At 41.5% G+C, this 14515-nt stretch overlaps 1 protein-coding gene across 1 annotated transcript; it reads left to right on the top strand.

The window, feature by feature from the left end:
• Window positions 1-1530: 1530 nt before the first annotated feature.
• On the top strand, window positions 1531-13554 carry rnf114 (ring finger protein 114). Its single transcript, XM_019868430.1, has 7 exons — window positions 1531-1734; window positions 5299-5449; window positions 8334-8440; window positions 11590-11704; window positions 11786-11893; window positions 11971-12544; window positions 12856-13554. Exons 1-6 carry the CDS (start codon window positions 1598-1600, stop codon window positions 12034-12036), a joined length of 684 nt encoding a protein of 227 aa, XP_019723989.1. The 5' UTR covers window positions 1531-1597; the 3' UTR covers window positions 12037-12544; window positions 12856-13554.
• Window positions 13555-14515: the final 961 nt, after the last annotated feature.

The raw sequence follows: 14515 nt of genomic DNA, 5'->3' as shown, positions 1-14515 counted from the left end.
ATAGAATAGAAAAGTGTAATACCCTCAAATTTGATCAAGGATGACACATTTGCTTATGCACTTCAGTCACTCCATTCGCATGAGCGGTAACAGAATCCATATTCATTCAAAACCTGCCATTGGCTACAACACACGCACAGGCGATCCAGCGTTCAAGTCTAAATGTCCTTTTGCTTGGTCATCTAAAATGTTCCTTTGCTCCTTTGCTGATGTCGCAACTACTCAGGCCAACACTCAAGAGTTAGAGATATGACATTAGATTATAGATTTACTGATGAAGTTTGTTCGTGTAGTTTTTTTTGGTATGAACAGGGTTGCAAACATTGAAAAAAATGTATATTTAGTGGCAATTATATAGTCGACTTGTTTATACTTTTCTTCTATAGTATGCATCCATCCATCCATTTTCCATTCTGCTTTATCCTCACAAGGGTCGCGGTGGGCGCTGGAGCCTATCCCAGCCGTCTTCGGGCAGTAGGCGGGGGACACCCTGAACTGGTTGCCAGCCAATCGCAGGGCACACAGAGACAAACAAACACCCGCGCTCACACTCACCCCTAAGGACAATTTCGTGTTCAATCAGCGTGCCATGCATGTTTTTGGAATGTGGGAGGAAACCAGAGTACCCAGAGAAAACCCACGCAGGCCCGGGGAGAACATGCAAACTCCACACAGGGAGGCCAGAGCCGGAATTGAACCCGGTACCTCTGCACCATGAGGTCAACGCGCTAACCACTGGCCCACTGGGCCGCCACTATAGTATTCTTCATTTAAATTAAACATTTGACATATGTCAAACATTGACATGACGATTGCCGTAACTGATGCACAATAAAGTAAAGATGGAAAACATGGATATTCTTCATTTAAATTTAACATCTGAAGTATGTCAAACATTGATATATGACTATTGCTTTTACAGATACACAATAAAGTAAATATGGAAAACAAATTGATTCATACAAATTAATTTTCTAATTTAAAAATAGTCATTTCATATATTGAATAGAAGATATAAGAATAGAATTGTCGAACTATAAGACGGTATAAAAGACCTATAACAAAGGCAATAAACAAAAAGGAACAATCGATCAAAAAATCTGGCGATATCTTGAATAAAATCATAATCTAATATGTAGATGAGCGGTTCAGAAAATGGGTGGATGGGCTATATGTCAGATTATGTCCATACATACCAGTGGTGTAGTGGGGATTTTTTTAAGTGGGTGTACGCGATTCTGGGATGTTCTCTATAGAACATCAATCATAGGCTACAACACCAGTTGAACTAACGTTAAATTTAATGTTTTACTACTCCAAAATAATCACAGGCCAACGTTATTAAGCATAACTCGCATTAGAACAATGATCAACAAACATTTCAATAAAAATTGAATGTGGCGTCGGGAGAAGTGGGTGGACGGCGTACCCCCGCGTACCACGCCCACTTCACCCCTGTACATAACTATACAATATATAAAAGCTAATTCAATTGCAATTAATGACGAAGGCAGTAGGCTCCGCCCGAGCCCAGGAGCGAATATGACGGGATCACGTGTTTGGTGTCAACCGAACGAACACAGTGGAGAGAAAAGAAATGGCGATGCTCGGAGCCTTCAGCTCAGCGCAGCACAAGAAAAATGTCTCTGACGCCAACAGCGACGTGTCCGAGTTTCTCTGTCCTGTTTGTCTGGAGATATTCGACAGTCCTGTCACAACACAATGCGGCCACACGTAAGTACTTTTGTCCCCACTTGACAGCGATTCGCTTTGACGTCGTCTGCCGTTAGCATTGCGTCGATTTAGGTAGGAAACTGATTTGACCTAATACGGTTCATGAATTATCGCATCGGCTCGGCTTGGCCACACTTTTCTGGAACCTTTGATACCTCTTTGAAGGCCTTTGTGCACAAAACGGACGTGCGTGACTGTGGATCGTTTTTCTTTCGTCCTCGGTTTTTTTTAATACCCACGCCTATACACCCTACGGTGTAAACAATGAGGGATGCAGCTAATTTCATGCCGTGTCTTTCGAACCTATCTTTGGACTAGAGTTAGAACACGTCAACTTATGCCCATTGTTTGTGTGTTATGCCGTTTTGGTGATTTAGCAAAATCGCTGCTCGTTTGCTCAGGAGCAGCTTTGTTTACATCAAACAGACCTCACATGGGAGTTGTAGTCTTTTTTGATCCTGTGTCGACGACGTCAAGCCATTCAAAAGACTACAAGTCCGTGCCACATACGATTGTTTGTATTGCACTGTAGTTGTAATTTGACTGACACAATATACAATGAAACGTTATTTGTAAGCGTGTACAAAGGAAACAGGTCCTAAAATGTTTATTTTTAGTCCAAAGCATTGGGTCATAATGAAGTGCCTTTGGTATCCTTATCAGTGTCACTCCATCATCATAAAACTGTCACAGCATACTCTTCTGAGACTTGGGTCATATTCGAAACCAGGGGTCGGCAACCTTTTACACTCAAAGGAGCCATTTTGACATGGTTTCGAGAGAAAAGACAACACTGGAAGCAGCAATTTGTTTTGACAAATACAATTATGACAACAAAATAGCTAAATTATAGGAGTTTAATTTCAAATCTGATATCTAGCCATTTTCCATGATTTTCTTGATAATCACAATCTCTCTTCCCTGAGCCGTCACCTTGTCATGGTGGAGGGGTTTTGTGTGTTCCGGTGGTCCTAGGAGCTAAATTGTCTGGGGGTCGTTTGTGCCCCTGGCGGCATCACCCATGACAAATAGGTCATAGGCGAGAGAGATGGGGTGCTGCTGACCTTGACTAAGGGCATTGTGAGTCTTTGGGGAGAATAGACATGCCTTCCTTTGAGGAAGCACAGTCTGGGGGCTCTGATATGGGCTATCCTATCTCTGCGGTTGAAGTTTCCAAGGTGGTTAAAAAGCTTCTCTGTGGCAAAAGCCCTGCAGGTGGCAGCCCGTTTTAAAAAGGATGACCAGATGGTGTGTTCCAACTATAGGGGGTTCAAACTCCTCAGCCTTCCTGGTAAGATCTATACAGGGGTGCTGGAGAGGATGGTCCATCGGAAAGTCGTTTTTCAGATTGAGGTGAAGCATTATGTTCCCGGCTGTGGAACAGTGGACCAGCGCTACACCCTTGGCATTGTCTTCGAGAGTGCATGGGAGTTTGCCCAAACAGTCTACATGTGTTTTGCGGGCTTGTAGAAGGCAACAACCATGTCCCTTGGGGAGTTCTCTGATGGGTGCTTCAGGAGCACAGAGTACCGAACCCACTGATACGGTCTGTTCGGTCCCTGTACCGAGTCTGGTTCCCATTGCCGCCAGAATGTCGGATTCGTTTTCAGTGAGGGTTGGATTTCGCCAAGGCTGCCCATTGTCACTGATTCTTTTTTATCACCTTTATAGTGAGAATTTCTAGCCACAACCAAGATATTGAGGCAATCCATTTTGGTGGCCTCGTAAGTGCATTTCTGCTTTTTGCAGATAATGAGGTACGATTGGCTTGAGATCTTACCCCGGGTGGAGGAGTTCATGTGGCCTTATCCATATTTGAGGGAGATTGACGGGCGGATTGGTGCAGCTTTTGCAGTCGGGCTGCCATAAACGATTATTTTGCTAGTCCACTAATCACCAACAGTAGTTGCGATTCGACTAATCTGATCATATGTAAATCGAGGCATATCGCCTTAGGCAAACAGCTGCTCTCAAATGACTATGATTAGGTATATACAAATTAATAATACAAATAATTAAGATGGTAACTTTGATTCAACTTTGCAGCTTGTACCAGCATTCCTGACATGTTTACGAATGAGGGAGCACCTTAAATTGAAGACAATACTGTGGCTGTAAAATTTGTGGCTGGGACTGTTTAGTGCATTTTAAAATGGAACCAAAAACACTATGCACAGTTGCACTAATATTATACAACTATCTATAAATAATTAAAAAAGAAATACTTGAAATACCCTATCCTCTTAGCTTTGCACCTTGAGAGATATATCAATCGTGTGATTTAATGACACAACACCAAAAGTACATTGTTCACACCACTGGCTATCACCAAGAAAACAATCCCTCTAAAACGGAAAACAAGAAATCAGCTTAACGTTACCCACTGGAAAAACCTGTTAAACAATGACATATCAACAGAATAGATGGCTGCTTCTCTGTTTTAACAAAACTTGGTCCACATTCACCCACAAACCTGTCTCCGCAATTGCGTGACTTCTACCTCACTGCAGATCTATAATCTCATAAATAAAGCACAGACATTATTAAATACATCACAAACACCTCCCATCCACACATAACCCGCACAGAATAACATGCACGGAAATAGAAGAAATCTAAAGCGATCAACATAGTTTGATTTGCATTCCTTCTCACCATGCCTGTTCTTGTCATTACTTGTCACATTATTCTTCTTATTATTATGAATTGTAATTTTCAAGTATTATTTCTGAGTTTCTTTAAACTTCTTTCGTATGTATCTATACCACAATAAAAATAAAGTTGTCCTCTGAAGAGGGGGTAAATTGAGCTGCACAACCAAAATGTGGTATGCACCTGGAAAAAAAATCCTTAAAGATTAGGAGGAATGTACAGTAATTCTATCTTTAAGATAAAATAAGATAAGATAAGATAAGAAAACATGTATTAGTCTCACAATGGAGAAATTCCAATTCACAGCAGCAAAGTTATGAAAGGAAGAAGTAGAAGGACAAAATATAAGAGCTGCTGTAAAGGCAGCCACTCTCGGGGCCATCTTGTAGTCAAAATAACAAAATAATACAACACAACACATAAGACACAGTCATTCAATCTTAACCACTTTTCTGCATCCTCTTTTGTTGTATGCAGCACTAGAAATGTATATATTCTGACCAACTAGTTAATGTGTTGAGGTCTTGTGGCAAATATGGCATGTTCAGAGTGCTCTGATTAGCTCTGACTAATGTGTCCGTAATTCAGAACAGACGCTACAATCTGGAACAGGACATTGTGTTTCATAAAACACACACGGTAACATGTGTGTGCTAATGTTAGCATCAAAGCACGATTGCCCCTATGCATCAGCCAAAACCTGCTTCCTTTTTAGATGCTTGTCTCTTAGCACTGTGCTGCCATGAACGGGAGGTTTTCATCATATTATGTATTTTGAAATGCGCCCAAACTATTAGACTCTGTTGCTAACCCGAACCAAGACATGACACTGCATTACCCACAATGCTTCTGTTTACGTCAGGGATGCCCTGCAGTACCGCTACTACGCTACTTTCTTTCCCTTCTCTCCAGGTTCTGCCAGAGCTGTTTGCAAAAATGTCTGCGTCCACAGAAACCGGCATGTGCCGTGTGCCGGGCTGCGCTCGGCCATTGTACTAAAGCTGTGGAGCTCGAGGCCCTGATCCAATCATCTGTGGCAGCGTGCAAAGGGTGTGGAGCGCAGGTATGCTTTGTTTGAATTAGGACTTTCAATTTGGCCTTACTAGTGTGCTGTGGACAGTGGCGCCTCTGTTTTGAAGTAAGAAAATAAAAACGGCCTTGCTCCTACCGGTTCATACAGTGAAGGCGTTCAAAGTCTGTGTCCGTCTCACAGACTACACACAAAAGTCAGAACGCGTGACAGGTTAAATCCTCACTGTATAAATTAAACAAATATGTAGTCTGGATGTGTGCTTTGCAACGTTAACGACCATCCAACTTAACTAGCTCTATAAGCTTTATCAAGGACTACTTTGCATCGAGCTCGCTCCCACTCACAAAGGTGCTCACGACCTGCTCAACATTTTAGCAACAGAGACCGCGTGCTTAACTGCCTCTTGATGCACTAAATGTTATTTGCTACAAATTCCTAAATGTAGGCATCCTATCAATCTATAAAAGCTGACATATCTAGAAGAATGGAACCCAAATGAAAATTCATTCCAGTTGGTTTCATTTCTATTGGAATACAAGGCTCTATGTTTAGCTGCCTCATGATTATCTTTGCTTTTAATCCGTATAGGATATTTGCAAACAGCTGCTTTGACTTGGAGAAAATAACTATCCATGTTTCTCGGTAGGTTGTGACATGTTACAGAGCAAAATAGTAACTGAATCATAACTTGTGCCGTTTCTGCATGATTTGAAGCACTTCTGTTTTTGAATAATGAAGTGATAGTGGAGTCGCAATGTTTTCCTCAGAATCCTTATGGTGCACGGTGGAACAGATTTTTTCGCTGAATTGGTTATCACAGCAACCCTTTTCGCAATGGGATTATTCCGAGCAAAAGTCATTCTTGTCCACCCTGAATCACTTTCAGGCTAGGGACGTGGACTCAAGTATTGCATTAAATCAACGCTGAGACAAGCGACTCCTCCAGGTGAGCTCGTCCCACAGTCAGCTGACTGATTCACAGAATGACGGTCTATCATGTTGCCATCATCTATGCACGCTGATTCGCCGAATGAGGATTTCATCACTTTCTCGTACTTCGCAGCCAATCGTCTGACTCAAATGTCCTTTGTTTTCGAGGCAGTATTAATGCTCAATTTAAAATTGCTCATTGTGAAAGCAACATTGCTGATCATATTGACAGTGACATACGTCGCTCACCCCTCTTGTGAAAGCAACATTGCTGATCATATTGACAGTGATATACGTCGCTCACGTACCTCCTGGGGAGTGTTCATGATCTGGCCACCTGTTGTGAAGGGCTTTTTCCTGTCCTTTCTGTCATCCACCACACTTGTTTTCCATGACCTTTTGGTGTTGCTGAGCTCACCAATCCCTTCTCTCTTTTTTAAGAATGTACCAACCTTTTGATTTGGCCGCAACTAATGATATTCTCGGTTTCTCAGACTTTTTTATGTATTTATTTTTCAAATTGTCAGTCTAATGATCGCATGCTTGATTGATTATGGCAGCTCTTTGGACTTGATGACCTAACCAGAATCCCAATGAATAGACCCTACTTGAAATTAACTCCAGGCCTTGTATCCGCTCCTTGTAACTGAAATGAATAGTGAATGACGCACACTAGAACAGCTGACAACACCTGACAAGCTAATTGTCCAATGAATTGTGGTCATTTTTAAAAGGTGGAGGCCTCAAATTACCGTATTGGCTCGAATATAAGACGGCCCTGATTATAAGACCCTCTTTTTCAAAACTCAAGTTTGAAAAAATACTTTTTGAACACCAAATTAATTTTTATACAGAAAATAATTACAGTACATCTGAAACAAATGATTATAACAATATATTTGAGAAAAAAGCATGTTATTTTGCCTCATTCAAATCTTAATATCTGAACATCGAAATATGTAAACTAAAGTGCAATCACATTCGTAAATGAATGGCTTCTGGTTTTTGAAATGTAAATTACATCATAACTTCTCCTCAGCTGCCGGTTAACCTGGCCGATCTTCGACCCATTTTTCTCCAGATTGTTGCTACGTTTCTCCATTTTCTGTTATCTCTTCTAATATTTTCTTCTCTTTTCTTTCTAACCGCTAGGGTGGGCAATCCCAGTCCTGGAGGGCCGCTATCCTGCATGTTTTCCATCTGTCCCTGTTGCAACACACCTGATTCAATTGTTCAGGCCTCGACAGAGCTTGCTGATGATCTGATCATTTGAATCAGGTGTGTTGGAGAAGGGACAGATGGAAAACATGCAGGATAGCGGCCCTCCAGGACTAGGATTGCCCACCCCTGGTCTAGACCCTGAATATAAGACGACCCCCACTTTTTCAGTCTTATTTCAATGCAAAAAACACCGTCTTATATTCGGGCCAATACGGTAATGCTCAGAGTTTGCATTTGAAGTGCATCTTGTTTCATTTCAAATCCATTGTGGTGTTGGACAGAGCTGGAATGCTGAAAATTGTGTCGATGTCCAGATATTGATGGACCTGACTGTAAGTTGAGAGCAAAAAAGATCATTTATTGTTCAGAATTACCTGTTGAAATTATTTTCAAACACAAACTTACACACTTTCATGTTGCAAGTACTTTTCAGAGTCCCTTAGAAACTGAGGATGACCATGACAACTGCATCCACAAGAAGTAATTTCAGTCAAATTAAATATCACACTTGAATAAAATGTGACCACACCACCACTTATCACTGATCTCCTCATCTCTTCTTAGCAACATCAACAGTTTGTCTTTTTAGGAAATGGGAGAATGCAGACAAGTGCAACTATAACCGTTTTCTAGCTGTCTGGGACCCACGAGTTGCATATTTTTTTTAAATGTACGACTTCTGTGTAGATGAGGTGGGGGAGTAAATAATGCGGTAACCGTATGATGCAAGAATCAAGTGTTGCTGTGTCGTCTTCGTCTTTAGGTCGGCCTTTCTCAGATGAGACTCCACACGGGTGCTTGTCCAAAATACCAGGAGTACATTGAAGAAGGAGTTCGGACCACTGCCCAGAGCCAGCCTGTTATCATCAGGTCAAGAAATAACACAACAGTCCTGTCTCAAATACCACTTGCGGTGTCTTTTGCAGGCTGTTTTAAATTTGATCATTTAGAATAGCTTTTCAGCACAGAGAGGGGGGATTAACGATAGCCATATAGCAATTCTAAGCCAAATTAAAGTTTCGATAGTGCCATCAGGCAAATGCTGAAGGTTTGTGACAAAGGCAGACAAGCCTTGTTCTAACAGGAAGTACAAAAGAATGCCGTGTTATGTTATGCTTCTTGATGGCGCCGATAACTCTCACTGATGCATTCGACTGCCCGTAGCCAAAGATAAAAGAAAAATATCACTACCATATTCCATCCATCCATCCATTTTATGATCAGCTTTATCCTCACAAAGGTCGTTGGGGGTGCTGGAGCCTATCCCAGCTGTTTTCGGGCAGTAGGCGGGGGACACCCTGAACCGGTTGCCAGCCAATCGCAGGGCACACACAGACGAACAACCATCCGCGCTCACATTCATACCTAGGGACAATTTAGAGTGTTCCATTAACCTGCCGTCCATGTTTTTGGAATGTGGGAGGAAACCGGAGTACCCGGAGAAAACCCACGCAGGCACGGGGAGAATATGCAACTCTACACAGGGGGGCCAAAGCCGGAATCCAACCCTGCACCTCTGCACTATGAGGTCGACGCGCTAACAACTGGACCATCGGGCCGCCACACTATAATATTGTATTTTATAAAAATATACCGTACACCATTGTTTTTCAATCTTTTTCGAGCCAAGGCACATTTCTTTCATTGGAAAAATTCCGCGGCACACCACGACCTGAAAATGTGAAAAAAACTTACGCTAACAATTAAGTGTGATATTGTTACTATAAGCGTTTTTTTAACATTGAAAATTAACGCAATATTATAACACATTGAATAGGAATCAAATCAACATCAACATTTGTTGCATTAGTTGTAATGGCAAGTAAAATATAGTCAATTAGAACTTGAACTTGCTCAGGGTCGGATTTTTTTTCTGTGTGACAGCCGGTTCTTTTTCTACCGGTCGTTTGCGCTCTCCCGCAATATTGTACCAATCCAGGGGTGTCAAACTCATTTCACATGGTGGGCCACATACGGCCTCGGTAGATGTCAAGTGGGCCGGACCATTAAAATGATACCATACTTTGCTATAAATAACCAAAACAATGTCTTTCCTTTGTTTTGGTATAAAGAAGCACAAGAACATTAGGAAAATGTTGAAATTTAATGAACATATCTTTTACAAAATATTTCATGAAGCACCTTACATTTCCTTCGACAAATGTGCAATTTACTTTTATCATTCACATATATGCAGTGCAACTGATCTCACTGTTGTACAAAGGCACAAAACTTGAACAATTAGAATTTAAAAATATAGTCATGCATTTTAAGATTAAATGAGATTTATCAAGAAAGGATTTTTTTAAACCATTTACACATGTGCATATGAAATCTAAATGTAACCCCCGCCTACACTTTACAAACTAAAGAGAAAACAGTGTCCCCCCTAGCGGATAATACATGAATTGCATCTTATTAAAAATATTCGTTCCGTGTCTTTTATGCATTTTTTCATTTTTAAATTATCCCGTGGGCTTGATCGAACCCCCTCGTGGGCCGGTTACGGCCCGCGGGCCGTATGTTTGACACCATGCTTTACATAATCATCTCGCGGGCCGGATTTAACTCCTTTGCGGGCCGGATCCGGCCCGCGGGCCGTATGTTTGACACCCCTGCACCAATCCCTTTTCCCATCTTGAGTCTTTGTATAATTCCAACATCATTCAAATGACTTTTCTGCTGAATGTGTCGCTTGAGGTAGTCCAGCTTCCATAGAGTCCGTATTTTTCCAAGCAAGCTTGAGCTTTGCTGCATGTTTTGCGGAGCACAACTTTCTCACTCGAAAAAGAAAATATCTCACCCAGTTTCATTCACTGCTTGTTCTTCTATTTGCACATACTCCGACAGCCATTCCAACTTAAAAGCACCGCAGTTCATTCTTATTTTGGTTTGGAGAGTCGATGTATCACGTTCGCCGCCCGGTCGTTTCGCCATGATAAAGGATTAGCATTAGCGTCACTTATCGCCGCCGCACTGTTATTGTTATGGAGCAGAGAATATGCGCTCGTACTGTCAATGCCCTGATTGGCTGCATAGCGTCATTGCATCGTATCGTGTGATTGGCTGGACACCTGTCACTCACTGAATTACACAGCAAATTGATAGAGAAAAAAAGTTGCATATCTCATTCATTTGCAGTGCGTTCACTATGCTGGATAGGTTTTCTTGTGGGCTGAGAGTGTGCGACCCGTGCGCACTTGCGCAGCTTAGATGGAACATTGGTGCCCTTGCATCTCCGGTAAATGTAAATCTAAATGAAAGATACCTTTCATTGTTATGCCTCACGTCGGAGACTTCGCTTCTCTCGAAGCATAAGGCAATTTCCTAGCTGCTGCTGCTCCCTACCGGTATGGAAGAGTACTATATGATTACTCTTCCAGGCGATCGACCGCACAGGCACACATATTGTATAATTTCCCACGGCACACAAGACAATATCTGGTGTGCCGCGGCACAGCGTTTGAAAAACACTGTCGTACAGTGCCTTTAAATGTAATGTAAACTACAAACATCTAAGAGTAACTTTGGAGTACAGAACTCTTTTGCAGTCCTGGACAGTTTGAAAGGTATTTGTTTTCTTCTTGATAATTGTTTATTTTTTATCTTTAATCAATACAATTTTCTTAGTTTAATAACGTAAAAAAATCAATCTGTTATTTGTGATTGCTAAGCACAGTTTATTTAAAAGACACTTATGCAATCTTTAAATTGACCATTCAGCGTGACTTTTTCATAATTGTGGTAACCTCTTATTTAAGGTTAACCATCATATTTTAAAATAAAATGACCTACATTCGGACGTTTTTCCGGTTCCCTATTTGAAGAGCGAAAAAAAAAAATTAACATTCAAGAGATATCCATGGAATGATGCTCGCAATGCAAAGCAAAAGGAAAAAAAAATAACCGCATCTCCAGACCACTGAAATTCTTTCATCTTGTGGTGGCTCAGTGCTGTTACGATGATCAAAAAAAAAAAAGGAAACTGTGGAACAAATCAGTTGTTTGTGTCTTTACAGTCCGGTGCCAAATCGTTACACTTTTACCTGCCCTTACTGCAACTGCCAGAACCTCGATCAAGACGGCCTGGTTGAGCACTGTACTACCCAGCATGCCCGCGATGCACGGCAAGTGGTGAGAAGTCCTTTTCGCGCCGCCGCACCAACTGCAACTTCGGCACAGCTGAAACGTGATTTATCATTCGCGTCCGTCTAGGTTTGCCCCATCTGTGCCTCCATGCCGTGGGGAGACCCAAACTACCGGAGTACCGACTTCTTCCAGCACCTGAAGATTAGACATACTTTTTCATATGATACCTTTGTTGTAAGTCGTTGCTTTCACCGTGCCGGTGCTCGTGTCGACTCCAATCCGAATAACAGGCCTCATCGTGTTGTGCGCAGGATTACTCTACAGATGAGCACACAATGATCCAGGAGGCTTTACAACGCTCCCTTCTGGATAACTGAAGTGTGGAGAAGAACAATCTGGAAGAGGAAGGTGGCAAAAGGGACGATGGGGATGTGATGTCTTCAAAAGGCACAGCAGCACGCTTGTACGGTCATGAGAATGGTGGATGGTTAATGAGTTTCACATAAGTTTTTAAACCATGACTTTTGAGGTTTATTCTGACAGAAATAAACCGCGCGGCAGACTTGAGGAGCATATTGTTTGATTGCTGGCGTCGTCGTCTCATATCATTCGATCCAGTGCAGCCTATTGAATATTGACGAACCAATAGAGCAGTTCACTAGTGAATGGCATAGTGTCATCAAACCTCTGATTTGCAAATCACATTCCTTGTTGTCGGTACAAGGGTTGGGTACTACCTGTAGATGGCTAACTTGCCAGCAAACCTGACTTCGCTGAAGAGTAAACATTAATAATATATGGGAATTTCACACTTAGAGTTGTTCAAAAGGTATGAGGAGGATCTTTTTCCTTTCATGTTTTTTTTTTTTAAATACCTTTTGTGCAGTGGTGTAGTGGGAATTTTTTAAGTGGGTGTACGCGATTCTGGGATGTTCTATATATACATACAGAACATCAATCATAGGCTCCAACACCAGTTGAACTAACGTTAAATTTAATGTTTTACTACTCCAAAATAATCACAGGCCAACTTTATTAAGCATAACTCGCATTAGAACAATGATCAACAAACATTTCAATAAAAATTGAATGTGGCGTCGGGAGAAGTGGGTGGACGGCGTACCCCCGCGTACCACTCCCACTACACCCCTGCTTTTGGTGTTTAGTGTGTGTGTGTGTGTGTGCGCGTGTGCGAGTGTGTGTGTGTGTGTGTGATATGCAAAAGAAATACGAGATGTTTTCTCAGAATATTTTTCCCCTGTCATTGTGCCAGTTAGTCTTTTTCCCCAGTTCCAAAATCACAGGGCTAATGGTTCACTCAACTAACTGAATGCAAGTGCGCCGTACTAGCAGCCCCCGTGGTTATTTTCATGTGGCGAATCCTTGCGCGTGTATTTTGGCCACTGGAGGGCAGTGTCGTCCCACTCTTCCAGGCCAGTGGACAGTTGATACCCCACTTAAATGTGCTCAACTGCTGAAGTAGTCTGACTACAACATCCATACACGTGCAGTTATTGGTCTTGCAGAATAACAATTGTTTCACTTGTACTTGTTTTATATAGGAAATCAAAATGTTTCTCACTCTTGGTTTGTTTTGTCATGTGGACCACTTAGATTGACAGTTCACACTTCATTACTGCCAAATGGGCTGGAAGTTTGAAAATAAACAGTAGGCCAGTCTTGTGCTTCCCTATAAGCGGCAGCAGATGGTTACACGACTTTCAGTTTAATATCACCTGATGTCAATGTTATATGTCTTAACGTCTTGTTTTTGTTTTGTTTTTTTTTGCTTTGCTGTACACTATTGTTTTCCAATGACTTGTATCATGAACAAATCTATCAAGAGGTTATAGTCACTCTGCACACTGCACAATAAACCCAGATGAAGTAGCCGTCCAGATTTGTTTATTCAATGACTTGAGTAGTTACCAGTTGCCATTCAAATGTGGATCAATTTTGTGTTTTTTGATTACCCTTTAAATATATTAATCACACTCCGCTACCGGTGTGACTATTTGCACAACTTAAGGAGGACCCCCTCTGCCTCAAAATAAAAAAATAAATAAATAAAAAAATCACAAAGCGTATTTAAAGCTTGTTTGATTGAGACTATTCATGATGCATTAATTTATTTGCTAAAATGTGTTTCGTACTGCCAGGGTAGTTAGTAGGAGTGTAGAATTGTACTGATCATAGGGAGTGGTGTCAGTAATTTTTTGACTCCATCGTTGATCGAGGATCAGCATGATGCAGCACTGCAAACTACAAGGACAATAATAAACGGATTGTTCAGCATGAACATAGTAGAAAAGAGACAATTCAATATTCAATAGATTGTACATGTTCATAATGTGGCCAGTCAGTGTGTCTCATTCACCTGGACTAGTTTGGTTGAATCTAAAAATGTAATAGGTCACTTCAGTAATTGAAACTAGTCCCATAAATTATATGATGTAGTCGACTTATACATGTGTGCAAGCAACGTTGCCCTCGATTGCTGATTGTGTGTGAACATATAATTATAGGATAATTGGGCAATGGATCTGAAAGTCGACTGCGCACAGTTTGCACTTATTTTCCTGTTAAAAAACAAGAACTTTAATGTTCTCCAATGGCTAAGTGTGTTGCCCAATCTCATTCCAACGGAGCACACCTTTCATTTAAAAGGCCACAAGCAGAGAGTAAACGTGAGGGCCCGATAAAGCATTTTCAGGGTGGACACTACCAGAACTATAACGTGGCCCGCGACAAAAATCAGTGTGGCACCCCTGATCCGGAGTGTTTATTTAACCTACCACACATGTTTTTGGGAATGTGGGAGGAAACCGGAGTAAACACACAAACTCCATACATCTC

The sequence above is a fragment of the Hippocampus comes genome, unplaced genomic scaffold (genome assembly GCF_001891065.2).
Source record: "Hippocampus comes isolate QL1 unplaced genomic scaffold, H_comes_QL1_v1.1 scaffold41, whole genome shotgun sequence".
NCBI classification, from domain to species: Eukaryota; Metazoa; Chordata; class Actinopteri; order Syngnathiformes; family Syngnathidae; genus Hippocampus; species Hippocampus comes.
The sequence above is the reverse complement of the archived record's forward strand: the minus strand, read 5'-3'. Positions and strand labels throughout refer to the sequence as shown.

What these genes read in the sequence shown, in the direction of transcription:
- rnf114 (XM_019868430.1), top strand. Translation starts at nt 1,598, where the DNA reads ATGGCGATGCTCGGAGCCTTCAGCTCAGCGCAGCACAAGAAAAATGTC. An exon ending in GCAAAGGGTGTGGAGCGCAG is followed by an intron (nt 5,450 to 8,333) that starts GTATGCTTTGTT and finishes CTTCGTCTTTAG; the next exon opens with GTCGGCCTTTCTCAGATGAG. An exon ending in CCCGCGATGCACGGCAAGTG is followed by an intron (nt 11,705 to 11,785) that starts GTGAGAAGTCCT and finishes GCGTCCGTCTAG; the next exon opens with GTTTGCCCCATCTGTGCCTC.